Source organism: Amblyomma maculatum, chromosome 10 (genome assembly GCF_055883805.1).
Source record: "Amblyomma maculatum isolate TAMU_Amacu chromosome 10, ASM5588380v1, whole genome shotgun sequence".
Lineage (NCBI taxonomy): Eukaryota > Metazoa > Arthropoda > Arachnida > Ixodida > Ixodidae > Amblyomma > Amblyomma maculatum.
Genome location: NC_139353.1, coordinates 54,149,559 through 54,163,789, shown reverse-complemented (window position 1 = coordinate 54,163,789; position 14,231 = coordinate 54,149,559). Strand labels below are relative to the sequence as shown.

Genomic DNA, 14,231 nt, shown 5'->3' with positions numbered 1-14,231 from the left:
TTTATACTGCTTTATTTGTTGTCCCTTGTAAATGCTTACACCCTCCTGGATAATGCGCAGTTGGACGATCCACTACATGAAGCGCACTCCCCGGTCTGAATTATCTTCTTAGTCACATTAGTCATACTCACATTGGTCCTAGCATTACCCGTAGAGGGCGGCAATGTCACGCTGATAGAAATTCTGTAGTGGCTTCCTACGAAGTTTCAAGGTTGCAGTGACCAATTCACTCTCCGGCGTCCACTCATCGGCACACAGTTTCACCTTGCGCGGCACTTCTGTCTTATGCAAGTTGCTAGCTCGGGCCTGAGCCAGGATCCTATCCTCGGCCACCTTCGCCACTTCTGCGTCTGCGCACAGTTCTTTGAGCGTGGCGGTTGCCAGTCCCCTGCCGATTTCTCGGGCGATTTTGAGGAGTTGCTCGTGGTTCGGTACCACAAACGCCACGAGGTACGTGTGCAAAGAGCTGCCGTAAACGAATAGATTGTCCACTAGGAAACACGCCTTCAGAACAGACTCTACGTGTCCGAGCGACACGTATTCGCCATGCTGCAACTTGACGATGTCCTTCTTGCGGTCGATGACCTTGAGTGTTCCGTCAGGGAAGATCTCGCCAATGTCTCCCGTGTAGGCCCAGCGCAAGCCGCCTTCCTCTCGAAATGTATCTCGCGTCAGTTCCTCGTTGTTGAAGTAGCCCCTCGCTACGCACGTTCCACCCACGACGATTTCGCCGCGTGGGTTGGGCTTGTCCGACGTACTGTATTTACCTTCTGGCCAGTCGACCAGCCGGATATAGCATCCAGGAAGCGGGGCACCCACTCGATCCTCACTCACGTCTTCGCCGTCCATAAAAGTTCCCGCGCCTCCTGTCTCAGTAAGACCGTACCCTTCGGGTACGTAGCAGCAAAAACAGGCTCGCATAAACCGTCGAGTGTGACTTGAGAACGGTGCCGAACCACACGCAATAATATGCAACCTACCACCGAGGAGAAGCCGAGTTTTCTTGAAGACTAGCCGGTTCAGGACAGGGGTGTCGAATCCGAGGTCTAGCCAGAAGTTCTTGTAGCGTATGGCATAGTCAAAGAATGCCTTGAAGAAGGGTCCTTTAGAAGCAGCTGCGTCCGAGATACCTTTCCGGAGCCGCTCTGCTACCAACGGTACGCAGGCCATGTAGGTTGGCCGTACCAGAGTCACGTCACCTGGGCAGCCTCTGGCCAAGGCAGTGCCTTTGTCGGTGAAGGTCTGTGGGGACGAGAAGCCTATTCGCGCACCGACGCCGAAAAGGATTATTTCGGTCATGAGTTCGAACATGTGGGCCGAGGGTAGGTATGCAACGTGGGCATCCTCGCATGTCCATGTGTTGAAGGACCGGGATAAGGCGCCCAAGCTGTTTATCACCGACATGAGGCTCCTGTGTGTTTGCACTACTCCCTTGGGTACTCCCGACGAGCCGCTGGTGAACATCACAACAGCTACGTCATCCGGTGTGGAAGAGCATTCCAAGGGAAGACGATAACTTTCCGCACGCTTTTCAAGGACGGAGAACGGCATGACCTGCAGGAAATAAACAGAAGTGTTGTAGTGACAATACAAGTAAGCAAAATTTTAGAAGTCGTTCAAATGCGGTTGCCCGTAACTATTGGTATATATATATGGTTTTATGGTATTCTAGAGACATTCCAGTTGAGATACAGGTAGCTGAACGCAACGCGCTATATTCAAATAACTGGTTCGCACTACATGCAGAGTGCAAAGAGTTTTGGATTGCTGACATAATGAAACAGAGCACGGCCGTATGTTACAAATGTGATTATGACTTCCCTATATCACTTTTGATAAACGACATCGTTTAGAATTATTGCTCATCGGTGCGTTGTCTTCGATAATTGCACCGGGTCGCATATCCTTTCACTGCACCCTCGATCAATGTCTACCACGTGTGTTACGCGGGCAAATCATAGGCATGTTTATTTTAGATGTCATAAGAAAAATAAACAAACATCCCGTGATCATGGCAAACCGCATCAATGAACACTAATGGTCTGTATGTGCCTAAAAGTGTAAATGTTTAATGAGACGGTGCTTAAAATTTTGAAAAGAAGAGCGTTCACCGTCGACTTCCTTCTGCTCCTGTTCGTGCCTCATTTGCTGCGTTATGTTACACTCAACTATACCACATCATAAAACGAGTGCGTTGTTGGGCGAGCTGATCAAAGATATCTTCAAAGTATACTGAGCACACAAAAACAAGGACGTGAATGTTCACGCAACAAGCGCTTCTGCGCTTGTGTGTAGCTTCATGTCTGTTTTTTTCTGCGCAGTATACTTTGCAGATCATAAACGTTGTCCGATTTTGTTTGAGTGAGTGAGTGAGTGAGTGAGTGAGTGAGTGAGTGAGTGAGTGAGTGAGTGAGTGAGTGAGTGAGTGAGTGAGTGAGTGAGTGAGTGAGTGAGTGAGTGAGTGAGTGAGTGCGTGCGTGCGTGCGTGCGTGCGTGCGTGCGTGCGTGTGTGTGTGTGTGTGTGTGTGTGTGTGTGTGTGTGTGTGTGTGTGTGTGTGTGTGCGTGCGTGTGTGTGTGTGTGTGTGTGTGTGTGTGTGTGTGTGTGTGTGTGTGTGTGTGTGTGTGTGTGTGTGTGTGTGTGTGTGTGTGTGTGTGTGTGTGTGTGTGTGTGTGTGTGTGTGTGTGTGTGTGTGTGTGTGTGTGTGTGTGTGTGTGTGTGTGTGTGTGTGTGTGTGTGTGTGTGTGTGTGTGTGTGTGTGTGTGTGTGTGTGTGTGTGTGTGTGTGTGTGTGTGTGTGTGTGTGTGTGTGTGTGTGTGTGTGTGTGTGTGTGTGTGTGTGTTCACCGATTCTAGTTTTGCCGACAAAATAAAAATTGTTTTAGTGAAAAAACTACCCAGCCATAGGGCATATTGCTGTTATAAAAAAACGGTGATAAAAAGTTATTTCAGGGATTCAAGTACCTGTAGCGTGCCAACCTCCACACAGCTGCAATCTTATTTGAGTTACCAAAGAGCATCTTACGGGAATTTTTAATTTTTGTGAGCAGGGCTTGTACGCCCCATATACGCGCCCAGGTAACTTCCGACATGCTTCAGTACAAGAAGCAGCAGCTCAGGTGACTCGCAGTATAGTCAATCCCCAATATATCGAACTCGAAAGGCGTCGCAAAATAGTTCGATATATTGATAATTCGATATATAAAATATAACAAATGAGCTCCTCTGTAATTCAGTAGAGTAATTATGGTGCTCCAAAGATAGCGGCGCGCTTCCCGCTACGATGCTCGTTCGCCGTCATACTGGCAGGTCACCCGTGCATCTTCTCGCGATGTGCACGCACGTGTGTCCAGCTTCAGTTTTTTTTTTTTATTATTATTATTCTAGACGTTAGCCATTGGGCTGAAGCATAGTGAGAAAAGGAGAGAAGAAGGATCTGCGAGAAAGCTAGACAAAGGATTGAAGGCTAGCCGCGCTTGAATATTTGCAAAATGTTCACCTACAATGATCGCACACAAGGCCCCACCGCAGACCTCCTTTCCTTAAGAAGCTTTGCATCACAGAAGCTGCAGCTGGGTAAGTACGCAACAAGTGTTTCCCATCACATAGCTCCGGAGGAGCACCACAATGGGGACACTTGTCAATCACTTGCAGCAGTTAGTCACACCATCGATGACGCACAAATCATTCTCGAATCCGGCGCACAGATGCCTCCCCCTCCTGACTAAGACTCCGGGGGAGAGGGGGAAAACGCGGAGTAATTATAGCGCGTGTTCGTTGGCGCACACCTTGTTTCTTGGAAGCATAGGAGAAGTACGAATCTGGGAGAACAGGAGTTTGAAGCAGGCGGGATGTCTGATTTTTAAAGGTGTGTAATTGTATGCCCCTGAACTTTATGCGGATCCCCAGCATGGTCGCGAATACAGCGTATACGCACAAGAACGAGGTATTTTTTGCAGAACTGGTGACTGCATTGAGTAATTTTATCGTCAATTTGCAACAGGCGTTGAATATATGGGTGCACCTCTACGTGCCGTTTCGTGGGCGCGAGTGCGAGCTTTCAGTATTTCATAGGAACAGTTCGGGTATTAGGTTCGGCTTCTTCCGCTGCGTGCACAAATGCCTTTGGGGTTATGTTTCGTTTGGTTTATGAGGTTTGACGTCCTTATGCGAATCAGGCTATGAGAGGCGCCGTAGTGAAGGGCTCCGAAGATTTCGACCCCCTGGGGATTTAACTTGCTGTGACAAGCTAAAACACACTTTGGTGTTATGCTTGACATCAAAGCTGCTGCAGACGGTGCTTAACTTGTACACTAAACGTAACAGTAACTCAGTTCAAATACAGTAGAGGTCATTTTTTGTCCTTCAGCAGCGAAATAGGCCACGCAAGTGTCGCCAAAACCTTCGGTCAGCAAGGCTGGCTTCACCGCACAACAATCGCTGCACTATATTCTAGCTTTTCCGCATGACCGCAATGTCGCATTGAAAGCAAATATGTAGGCTGAAGGCCAATTTCAGTGGAGCCCTGCATTCACATCTTCCAGCGGATTTACAAAGTTGACGCTGCCAGCAAGCGGCCAAGGCTACAAATGGTTGTGCGGCACCGTTAGGAGAAGCTCCTCTGGCAGGGGCACAGCGCGCTTTTCGACATTTCGAATGTTCCGCTGAACGGGAATTCGATAAAGGCGAACATTATTCCAACACTTTTGCATCGGATTTTCAAGGAAATATTTTGAGATTTCGGTATAAGCAATAAATCGATATATCCGGGTTCGATATACCGGGATCGACTGTGTACATTTTTGGCCAGTTGCTTCTGAATCGCTCACAGCGATTCTCGCCTCCACACGCCAGGCTTCACATATGCAAAGGGCATCCGTTACTGTTCAGCTCAGCTAATTCCTACCGGGTGTTTAAGCGAACATTTGCGAAAATTCCTACATGTACAAATAAGAAGTTTGAAACAGTAAAAGAAGTATCAGTTATGTTAGTAATTGCAGTAACATAGCTGATTAAGTAGAACTAACGAATGGTATCGGTAGCCACGCCGCGCCGCAGCCTAAATATATCGCACCACACTTGGGTATACAACATGCTGAAGCTGAGCGTAGCCATGCAGTATTGCTTGCACAACCTACGAGGTTTACTAAAGCTAAGCCCCAGCTAAATTTTTTTTGGTCCTAGTTAATTAGCCGTGCAGCTAAAACATTTTCACTGTAAATGACATCTGCCGTGGCTACGGCTATATTCCTGAAAACACTATTTTCGGGAATTTTCGAAAGAGTTCGCTGAAACTTGTCGCCGCATATGACGTGCATCGGTCATAAAATGACGACCATGGCTCACTGCTTCGTCTATTGGGCCGGAGTTCACGAAATGACTCCAGTGAACTTCTAAATATCGCCTACGTTAATAAGTCCAGAGCCATTTGGCTCAGTGCTCAGGCCACTGGATTGTATCTCATTTTTATTTTATTTTTGAAGGTGGATGGGATACGAACCGCCCTACTGCAGCGTTTTTCAATGATGCACTAACCTTCGCACCTAAAATGCAATAAAGAAAATGCACCACTATTTGCAGCTACCGTGGGGACTTGACCGCAAAATATGAACGATCAAGTCTTCGTAAGCTCTCATTACTCCCCTCCTCACATCCTTCGTTCCTATACAGACCACTCACCTCGAGGCCTTGAATCGAAGGCACTGGCAGCTTCGAGTTGGCGCTCTCCATGTACACAATGTGCGTCAGCGTCGGCATCTTATCCACGATACTCCGGACCCTGGGAAGCAGGTCTGCCGAAGTGACCAGATGAGTCACCTTCGTATCGTTGACAGCGCTGACTACGGCTTCGTCGCTCAGCGTGGCATAGAGGGTCACCAGCGGGACGTTGGTGCGGAAGCAGGCCTGCGTCGTCAGCAACCATTCGCATCGTGTCTCGGCGAAGATGGCCAAGAGCTTTCGAGGTTTCGCACCTATGGCCAGCAGGCCGCGGGCAACAACGTCAATCCTGCGGTCAGCTTCTTCGAACGTGATCCACTCGTAGTCGCCTAGGACGAGCTTCTTGAAGATCTTGCCGTTTGGCTGCTTCTCTTCGCTGCATCCCAACAAAGGTCGTGTTCCCAGGGCGAGACGTTTCGGATGCAGCCGAACGGCGGTGCGGGCCACGTCATTAAGGGTGTGACAGTCCTTGAAGTTTTCGAGCTTGTAAACCTTCAACTTGCGATACGCGGAAGATGGGTCACCCTCGATTACAGGTTTTGCTGAACAAGCGTACTTTCGCTTCCAGTAGACCCAAGGCTGCTGGAAGATGGCGTAGATTGGTAGTGTGACGACGTCGTATATGGTCGCTAAGACTTTCACAAGGACGAGAGTGGCCTTAATTGCAAATGGATCCATACTTCTGTCTGTAGGAAACAACGTTATTATGAAAAGACCTGGCGGTACGAAGAAGATAAGCGTCGATATTCTGGTAATAAAATAGCCACTCCAGATCTTCGCGGTCAAGCTGTAGTCATCAGAAACTTAGCCCAGTTTTCCTTTTTGGGCTTGAAACTGCCGACAAGGACTTTGGCACGGAACTACCGTCTCAGGTAGCTAGTATCCCCGGGGTCTGTAAAAAGAGGGAGGCGACGTGCACAGATTACAAGTTTGGAAACACCACTTCAGACTTGTACGGCAAAGCAATACAAATGTCATCCCAGATTTTGAAACGTTCTGGTTACTTTCATGTCAGATTATTTTTTTTTTTAATCTCTAGCTGTCAAACAGCTTAGCTGGAATTGCTGAAAGCATAAAGCTGAGCGTAACGTCATTGAAGAGAGTACGTAATTATTGGTGATGGTACCTGTAGTGCGCTAGCCACGTGACCACTGAAAGCAGCAACGTGTGCAAGCTATGAAGCAGAGCACGTTTACCATTACCTTTCTATGAACTCCTTGGGCACACATTTTCTTCAGTCGCTGTAAAACGCTCTCTTGTCGCGCCAGATGAAAATCAGTCAGTCAAAAAACTTCATGGTCGCAGAAACTACCATCGCATAAATAGCGGCTGCGGGGCGATCGTCTACAGCCCCCCCCCCCCCCCCTCCCCATGTGGTACACCTAATAAAATGTTACAAGAGAAATAATTACACTGGGTCATTTTTAACTTGATGTCACCGTATCATGCTGTTCTCTTTTACTGTTGGTAAACAAAAAACAGTTTATTGAAACACATTTTCTCAAAATATGTTTCTATTGGTCATGAGGCTGCCTCTGATTGCTGATTATGAGAGATTTTGAGGAGACAAGGCCTCTTCGTAGGCAAAGTATTTTCTTGCAAAAATAGAGGAAGCGCTGTCTTTGATTATTCTCCCTCGCCCAGAGTTCCGCTGTTTTCATTACACATTCTTCTCTGAAACAGAAGAAAATCCTAGTAATTTACTTCTTTCGTTTGTTCTCCAGAACAAGCACAGGGAAACAGTAGAAAGGTCTTTTTCGCGTGTGTAAATGGAAGAATCGCATTTGATGGCTACATTCCCACTTATCTTTGTACGCAGATTTTAAGACGAAAGCCTTTATCCCTCATCGTTGTCAGCGGCTGTCGGCAGAGGTTGTCACGCTTTCGAGGGAAATAATTAAAAATAAATAAATAAACCTTGTCTCCATCTCCATCCCTTGAATCCCCTGCCGAGTGCTTTACCAACTGTACCACGCCCTGGATCGTGAAATATTCATCATAATTCCCCTTGTCTATACCGTTAGGATAGCGGGATTCCGCGAGTGACAGATACTGCGGCTTTAATTTCCTGTAAACGAAATCTAGAGGGCCGGTGAACTTGGATGCGTTCAAATGAATGCTAGTTGTGTTCGACATGGGGCGCGTCATGTACCGTCACGATTGGTCATGACGTCACCAGGCGATTGATGCACATACCAAGCTGACCCCTCCGGGCGTCCGATCCAGGCGTCCGTGCGGCGCCTTTCATTTGGCGTTTCCTCGAAGCCCGCACCACACAGCAAACAGAGGCAGACCCAGATATCTAGGAGACGTTACTACAGCAGGCACCAGCGGCGTTTGAAATTTATTAACAGGAAAGAAAAGGCGCAGTATCCGTCACAGTTCTCTGCATACACATGTACCACGCCGTAAAGGAAGGGAGGATTGTGGGAGTGAAAGAAAAGGAGATAGAGGTGACGTAGTCGAGGTCTACGATCCACCGCGCTATAATGGTTTTCGCCTCATCGCACTTAAGTGATCCAAAGTGCCCACTAGAATTTTTCCCCCACCCACCTGGCCGCACCACGAGGTAAATGACACATGAAAATGTGGGGGACACTGAAGCTCCATCTTTAAAGGCAGGACTTAAGCACAAGTAGCCGACAGCGCCAATGGCTCATGTCTGCGAGTACACCCTTGCCTCACTCACGTACTTTCTCTGGGCTACTCGGTTACTCACTAATATTAATTTTTGCCTGCTTTACCTTGAACATATTCACTACGCCGTATGCTGACACATTATGCGAAACATCACCCAGCGTATATAAAAATCAAGCTTGCGAGCCTGCCTGAACGGGGGGCAACGCGTTTGGCGAATAGAAGAGTTACGTGGTGTTCGCTTCCCACCTTGAAGCACCTGCCCCAGCTTTGCCATTTATTGTGGTATCGGCATGTCACACAATCGATCGACCAAAGAGTGTATGCCACGTCACCTGAAAACTACCGCCTACCAGGCACATGCTCATTATTTTGCTCACTGCAACAACAACGCCGACGCCGACACCACCGTAGTTTCTGTTGGACGGGGCCTTAATTAGATTGCAAATGGCTACCAGACAAGAAACCGTCACTGTGGGGAGTCGACGGATTGCAACGCGTTCGCTTGAGGGCACCACCTCCACTTCGATGTTATCGCAATAGGGAACCCAAGCTCAAGTTTCGCCGCGCGAAGGCAGCGCCGCATTCCTGGCATGGTGGCGAAATGTGAAACGATGGGACGTCGCCGGAGCAGACGCTCCGCTAGCTTCCTATGCACGTGCGACTATCGAGTTGCACCTGGCGGTTATTTGGCGATACAAAAACGCTTCCGCTGATGCGAAACGGAGGTACTAAGTAGCATTGTGTCATGGGTAGCCACAATAGTAGGCGAAGTGCCAAAAGACGAGGCTCACGTGTGGAACTTTGCAGATTTCATTGGAAGCGTTTCCACGAGACCTGTTTTCCAACCACATGACAGATTCTGAGAAGTCTCGCGTTCTTTGTAGAAACGAAAAGGGCCAATTTTCCCCTTCTCCATAAACTCAGAAATGTGCGACGATTGACAAAGACGTCTTAGAAAGGCATCAAAAGAGTACAATGGTTTAACACCATCTATACGAAGTGAAGGGGGTAGAGGATTATCCTGCTCTTCGCTCCGCGCGTGTCTTGCTTTGCCGATTTTCTGTGCTCTCTCCCTGCTTTGTGAGTGGTCTGAAAGCAACCAAATCAACAGATATCCAGCGTGCGACGTCCGCGATCGATAATGATGTGTGAATGTGCCCTACGACCAAGAAAATATCTAGGAACGAGTCCTTTTGATTTTTTTTTTTTTTGGGGGGGGGGGACATGCTTGGCTGAGCCGCTTTTACAGATTTCCGCAAATTGGCCAATAAATGAACCAACATTATTATTATTCATAACCAAAATATGTTGGAAGTGCAATACAAAAGCGATCCTAGTTATGGCTCGATTGACACTACTCGCACGGAGCACCCTATTCGCGTCACAGATTTCGTAAATGCAAACCAAATATAAATAAAGCACAATCATTTAGTAAGAACCGAAATAAAGCACGATTGTAGTACAAGCTTGGATTTCACCTTCCTTCCGAGCCGGCGAGCCGGTTATGTCGCGTGCAGCGCGCGGAGCACGCATGTGCTTTTGAGACTGCTAGCGTTCGTGCCTTTGAAGAAACATCTCCTTCGGACTATAGCGTATTCTTCTACTGCAAGATTTGCTTAGTAACATCGTAATAATAAAAACAAGACCGTATATAGATCTCATGCTACATGCCAAAACAATAATCAACAAGCGAGCAACTTTATCTCAGAGTACTGATAATACTTCCGCAGTTTTTAAACATATTATATACGACAATATAGTTGCATGGCTGACTTACCTCGAGATAAACTTCCTACGTTTTCGCTAACGTGGGAAACGCATTCACAATAAATATTTACTCATCGCCGTCTGTCGTCTGCTCTACAGTGCTGACGTGAATAAAATTTTTCTCGCCTATAATTACGTTTCCTCCATGGAAATACGCGGTAGGTTGTCCAATCATCAAGACAGAATTCAGGCGGCATGTTGCGATGCGCCTGCGGGGGCGCGTCAGGGCGCGTGCTCGTTCGAGAAAGCGCGCGGCGCACGTCGCGAAGGCAGCGAGCCGAGTCGGCGGCGTCCCAGTGTGTGTTTTTCTGCCACAGATGGCGTTGCCCATCAGGAGCCGCAGCGCCGCCCAGCGGTGCTTTGGGAGCCTATAGCTCCGAAAAGCCTTTTTGTCTCGCCAGTGTAGGATAACGAGCAGTTTGCGTACGGCCCAAGGGGGAGGGGGAGTTATCTTGAAACTCGGCCTTGAAAGCGTGGCTGCAGCGACCGCGCGGAGTCCTACACGGAGGCCGCAGGCCCTGTGCGATGGGAACGCAATGCGTATTGTGGTGTTCGCCTTGCTTTCCGCTCAGATCGCCTAAGTTCGTGCCTTAGTTCGCCTAAGTTCGCCTAAGTTCGTGCCTTAGTTCGCCTAAGTTCGCCTAAGTTCGCCTTAGTTCGTGCAGCACTCGCAGGGGCCGCACGAAAGTAGCTGCTGCTGCCGCTCTTGCTCACGCCAGCGTTTTCACAGCGAGTGTCCGCTGTGATGAAATGAGATGGGTCTACGTTTGTACGCGCATGACGCCATGCTTCTTTATTTAGTTTTCCAGTCTGTTGCTATCGCAATAATTGACTCGCCTTCACATGAAACTTGCTTTATTCTCTGGGGTATACACAACCAGACATGGCAGTAATTGAAGTACTGTAATAAATTACGGTAATATAATTACTTTTCCGGTAATTTGTAATGTAATACATTACTGTTCTGGTCGAGTAGTTTATTAATGTAATGTACTACTTTTGGGTAGAATTTTGCAGCAGCAGTAATTAGCGCCTCTCGAAATTACCTTTATCAAAATTCACCACTGTTCTTTTTACAGGTAACACTACGGACGAGCGGTGGGGTGCCAAGAAAACTGGAATTGCGTGCGGCAAGCCTGAGCCAGCGTACAGGCTATGTAAGAAAAGAGAATTGAGTAGAACTGGTGGGTCTGAGACCACCAGTGTACTGTGTGGCTGGATCACTTAAAGTGGGTATCTATAATCCGTACTAGCAACCACTGCCAAGCAGCAAGAAGGCATCAATAGGCCGCCTAACGGGCAGATGGCATTATATAAAGATAGTTCAAAGATAGTTGAGAGCGCGCACTGGCATGCTCTTATCTTTGTAATGGGGCGCCTAATGGGAAATAGAGAGGGAACAGTTGCCTGGATGTGTGCACCGTGTCAGCGGAGATCGAAATTATTTTTTTACGATGTTTATACTTAGTTTTGTGTGGATCAAAACAAGGAAGTAAATTGAAGTAATTGAACTCCTCTGCAGAAATAATTGTATGCAATTTAACCACTTTTGGTGAAATGTAACTAATAATAGAATTTAATTACACTTCCACAATTTTAGATAACTAAAATTGTAAAGATAACTAAACAAAAAAAGCAGAACCATAGTCGAACACCCCTTCGGAGACATAGCGGAGACAAAGGCTTCAAGAACAAGACGACTTCAGGAAAACTAAACCGGCGACTGGGTAGGAAGACTTATGATCTCAGCAGCCTGCGCTCTGTAATATTCACGGGTCTGTTCGGCCCCTTCCATGCTGTTTCCACGGCAAGCAACGCAACCAGACACCATTGTTCGTTTGAGCGACGTAATCTTCTGATTTTCTCAGTGCGCACCTGACTTTTTCACGACTCTAATGTCCATGTGCCCATTTGGCGCCCCAAGCAGCGTCTTATAAGCTCCTGCTCGCAAGTCGCGCTCCCCTGCCTGCCCATCAAATATCCGCTGGTAGCACAACGGAGAAAATAGCAATCTTAGAAACACAGACCTTGCGCAATTCTTGCCCCTCTCGATCCCACTTGCCAGTTCTTGCCCCTACAAAGAGTTGAGGGGAAATTTAACGAAGGTAGACATTCATCACATTACTAAGTAGTTGCTACATCGAGAAAGTAATTAAAGGGACGGAACACTGGAATTTAGGTCTCGATTTTTTCAACAGCAGTTTTGTTAGAACCACTGTAGAACATTTTTACCGGGAATTTTTTTATCAATGCGTGCGCCCGTTTTTATAATCCGATGCTGGAAACCATGAGCAGCGATCGCGGTGACAGCTGGTGGTAGACAAAAAAGACGTACCGAAAACAAATATAACTTTCACTCGCCAGGCAGTAATCAGACATTTTTTTGCGTAAAGTAACGTCATTTTCAGTTTCACACTCAATGCTGTTACGGCACAATAACGCACGCCCTCGTCGACGAAAGTTTTAGTGGGAACTGTCATTGCTTCATTCACGAAATTGCAAACACTGTGGCGCATTCTAGTGGCAAAACCTGAAAGCACACCTCTCGCGGTGCGAAAGCAGGGGTGGTTTTTATTTAAGGACGCACTGGAGAGAGCGCAAAATATAATAAATTATGGCAAGCACTCCAAAAAGAAAAAAGAATAATGTGCAGTTACGAAAATCAGCGATATTTTGCTGAAATGTCACGTGGGGGGCTACACTGAAAGTACTAGGGTTTCTCCGCTAGACAGCGCCTCGGTTGTTTTTATGCGATTTTAAATGGCAAATTAAAATTGTAAAGCCTCTTTTCTTTCATATTGTACTGCTCGATCTGCACGATGAGGTAAGATCTTTTCATCTCCACCATAATCTCACGAAATATTTTGGCCAGTGTTCTGTCCCTTTGTGTTCTTTACAAATTGAAAAATTAATACAACTAGTCCTATTTTTGCAGTGGTCCCTCTGCTACCAGACCTCGCGGAAAGTCAATTTATTAGTCACAGATGCGTCCACGTTATAGGCCAGGCAGCTTTCCCTGTCTCACCAAGGACTGTAATTGGTGATCCGATCATCAATCGTACTGTTACTCTCTCAAACACCGAATTCACATGCATCGTTACCGACTCCCGAACCGGCTAAAGACACTACTTGCGAGTCAGGGTATCGCCATTGGCCTGAAAGATCCTTGCTCAAGCCAGACATCTGGCCTCAGACAAAGAAGTAATAAGGGTACCTGGTCATCAAGGGGTAGAGGGAAACGAATAGGCAAGTGCCGTGGCCCAAGCATTCCTCTCCCAGGCCTCGTCAATACCCTTACATGACCACCCCCAGACCTCCAATACAGTCCGCGAGATACTGCAACACGTCCAGCTAGAGAGGCAAAGAGTCCTGCGACCTGATGAAGGGTTGCATAGATCAGATGAAAGTCAGCTGAAGAGTTTACAGTGTTCAACAACAGCCCAGCTAGACTGCACGCAATTATTTCAGACTCCTTTTCAGCTCGATTTCAGTTCTATCACACGATGCTACCACACGAATGAAGATTTTTAATTATCACATGATATGAGATTGCCAAAAAAGGCAAGCCATACCCAGTAAATAAAACTCATTATGGGTAGATTGGGAGGCAGCCCTGTCCATCTCTGACCTCGCGGCACAAGGATCCTTGGTTGAGAAAGCTAGTGCAACGGTTTCAGCCAACGGAATCTCAACCTCGCCTCTAACTCACTAACCTAACTACTTCGAATAAACGTTTTCTACTGCTGCTGCTGCCGTCATCAATACCGATGACGAAGACTCTTGTTTCTTTTTTTTTTCTTTTTTTTACTGCAGCAAAACAAAATATCCTCTATTAACTTATACTAATAGAATAACTTATAAATTGAAACACATATCACCACGCTCCTTGAGCTATCACTCCTCACATGAAAAATGTGTAGTTTTGTCAGTCCGCGCATCTGCAGAGAAAATAGTACAAACGGTTAAAAAAATGAGTCTACATATATGCCTATAACAAGTGCAGGAACATGCATCACCTGAAAGAAACTATAGCAAACTATTAAGAATAGACGGGACTGCACAGTTTCACTTCCCAATTTCTGACTGACTTTAAAACGACAACAGCTTA

General features: G+C 47.0%; 1 protein-coding gene across 1 annotated transcript; it reads right to left on the bottom strand.

The window, feature by feature from the left end:
* On the bottom strand, nucleotides 1-6,394 carry LOC146176483 (fatty acid CoA ligase Acsl3-like). The gene is made up of 2 exons (XM_084580971.1): nucleotides 5,678-6,394; nucleotides 1-1,554 (listed from the first exon to the last, which is right to left on the bottom strand). The coding sequence occupies exons 1-2, from the start codon at nucleotides 6,392-6,394 to the stop codon at nucleotides 145-147; spliced, it is 2,127 nt and encodes a 708-aa protein (XP_084437097.1). The 3' UTR covers nucleotides 1-144.
* Between the last annotated feature and the right edge of the window lie 7,837 nt (nucleotides 6,395-14,231).

Excerpts from the sequence above, each read along its gene's own strand:
- LOC146176483 (XM_084580971.1), bottom strand. The coding sequence starts at position 6,394 with ATGGATCCATTTGCAATTAAGGCCACTCTCGTCCTTGTGAAAGTCTTA. Across the intron at positions 1,555-5,677 it reads CTTCGATTCAAGGCCTCGAG|GTCATGCCGTTCTCCGTCCT; the intron begins GTGAGTGGTCTG and ends TATTTCCTGCAG.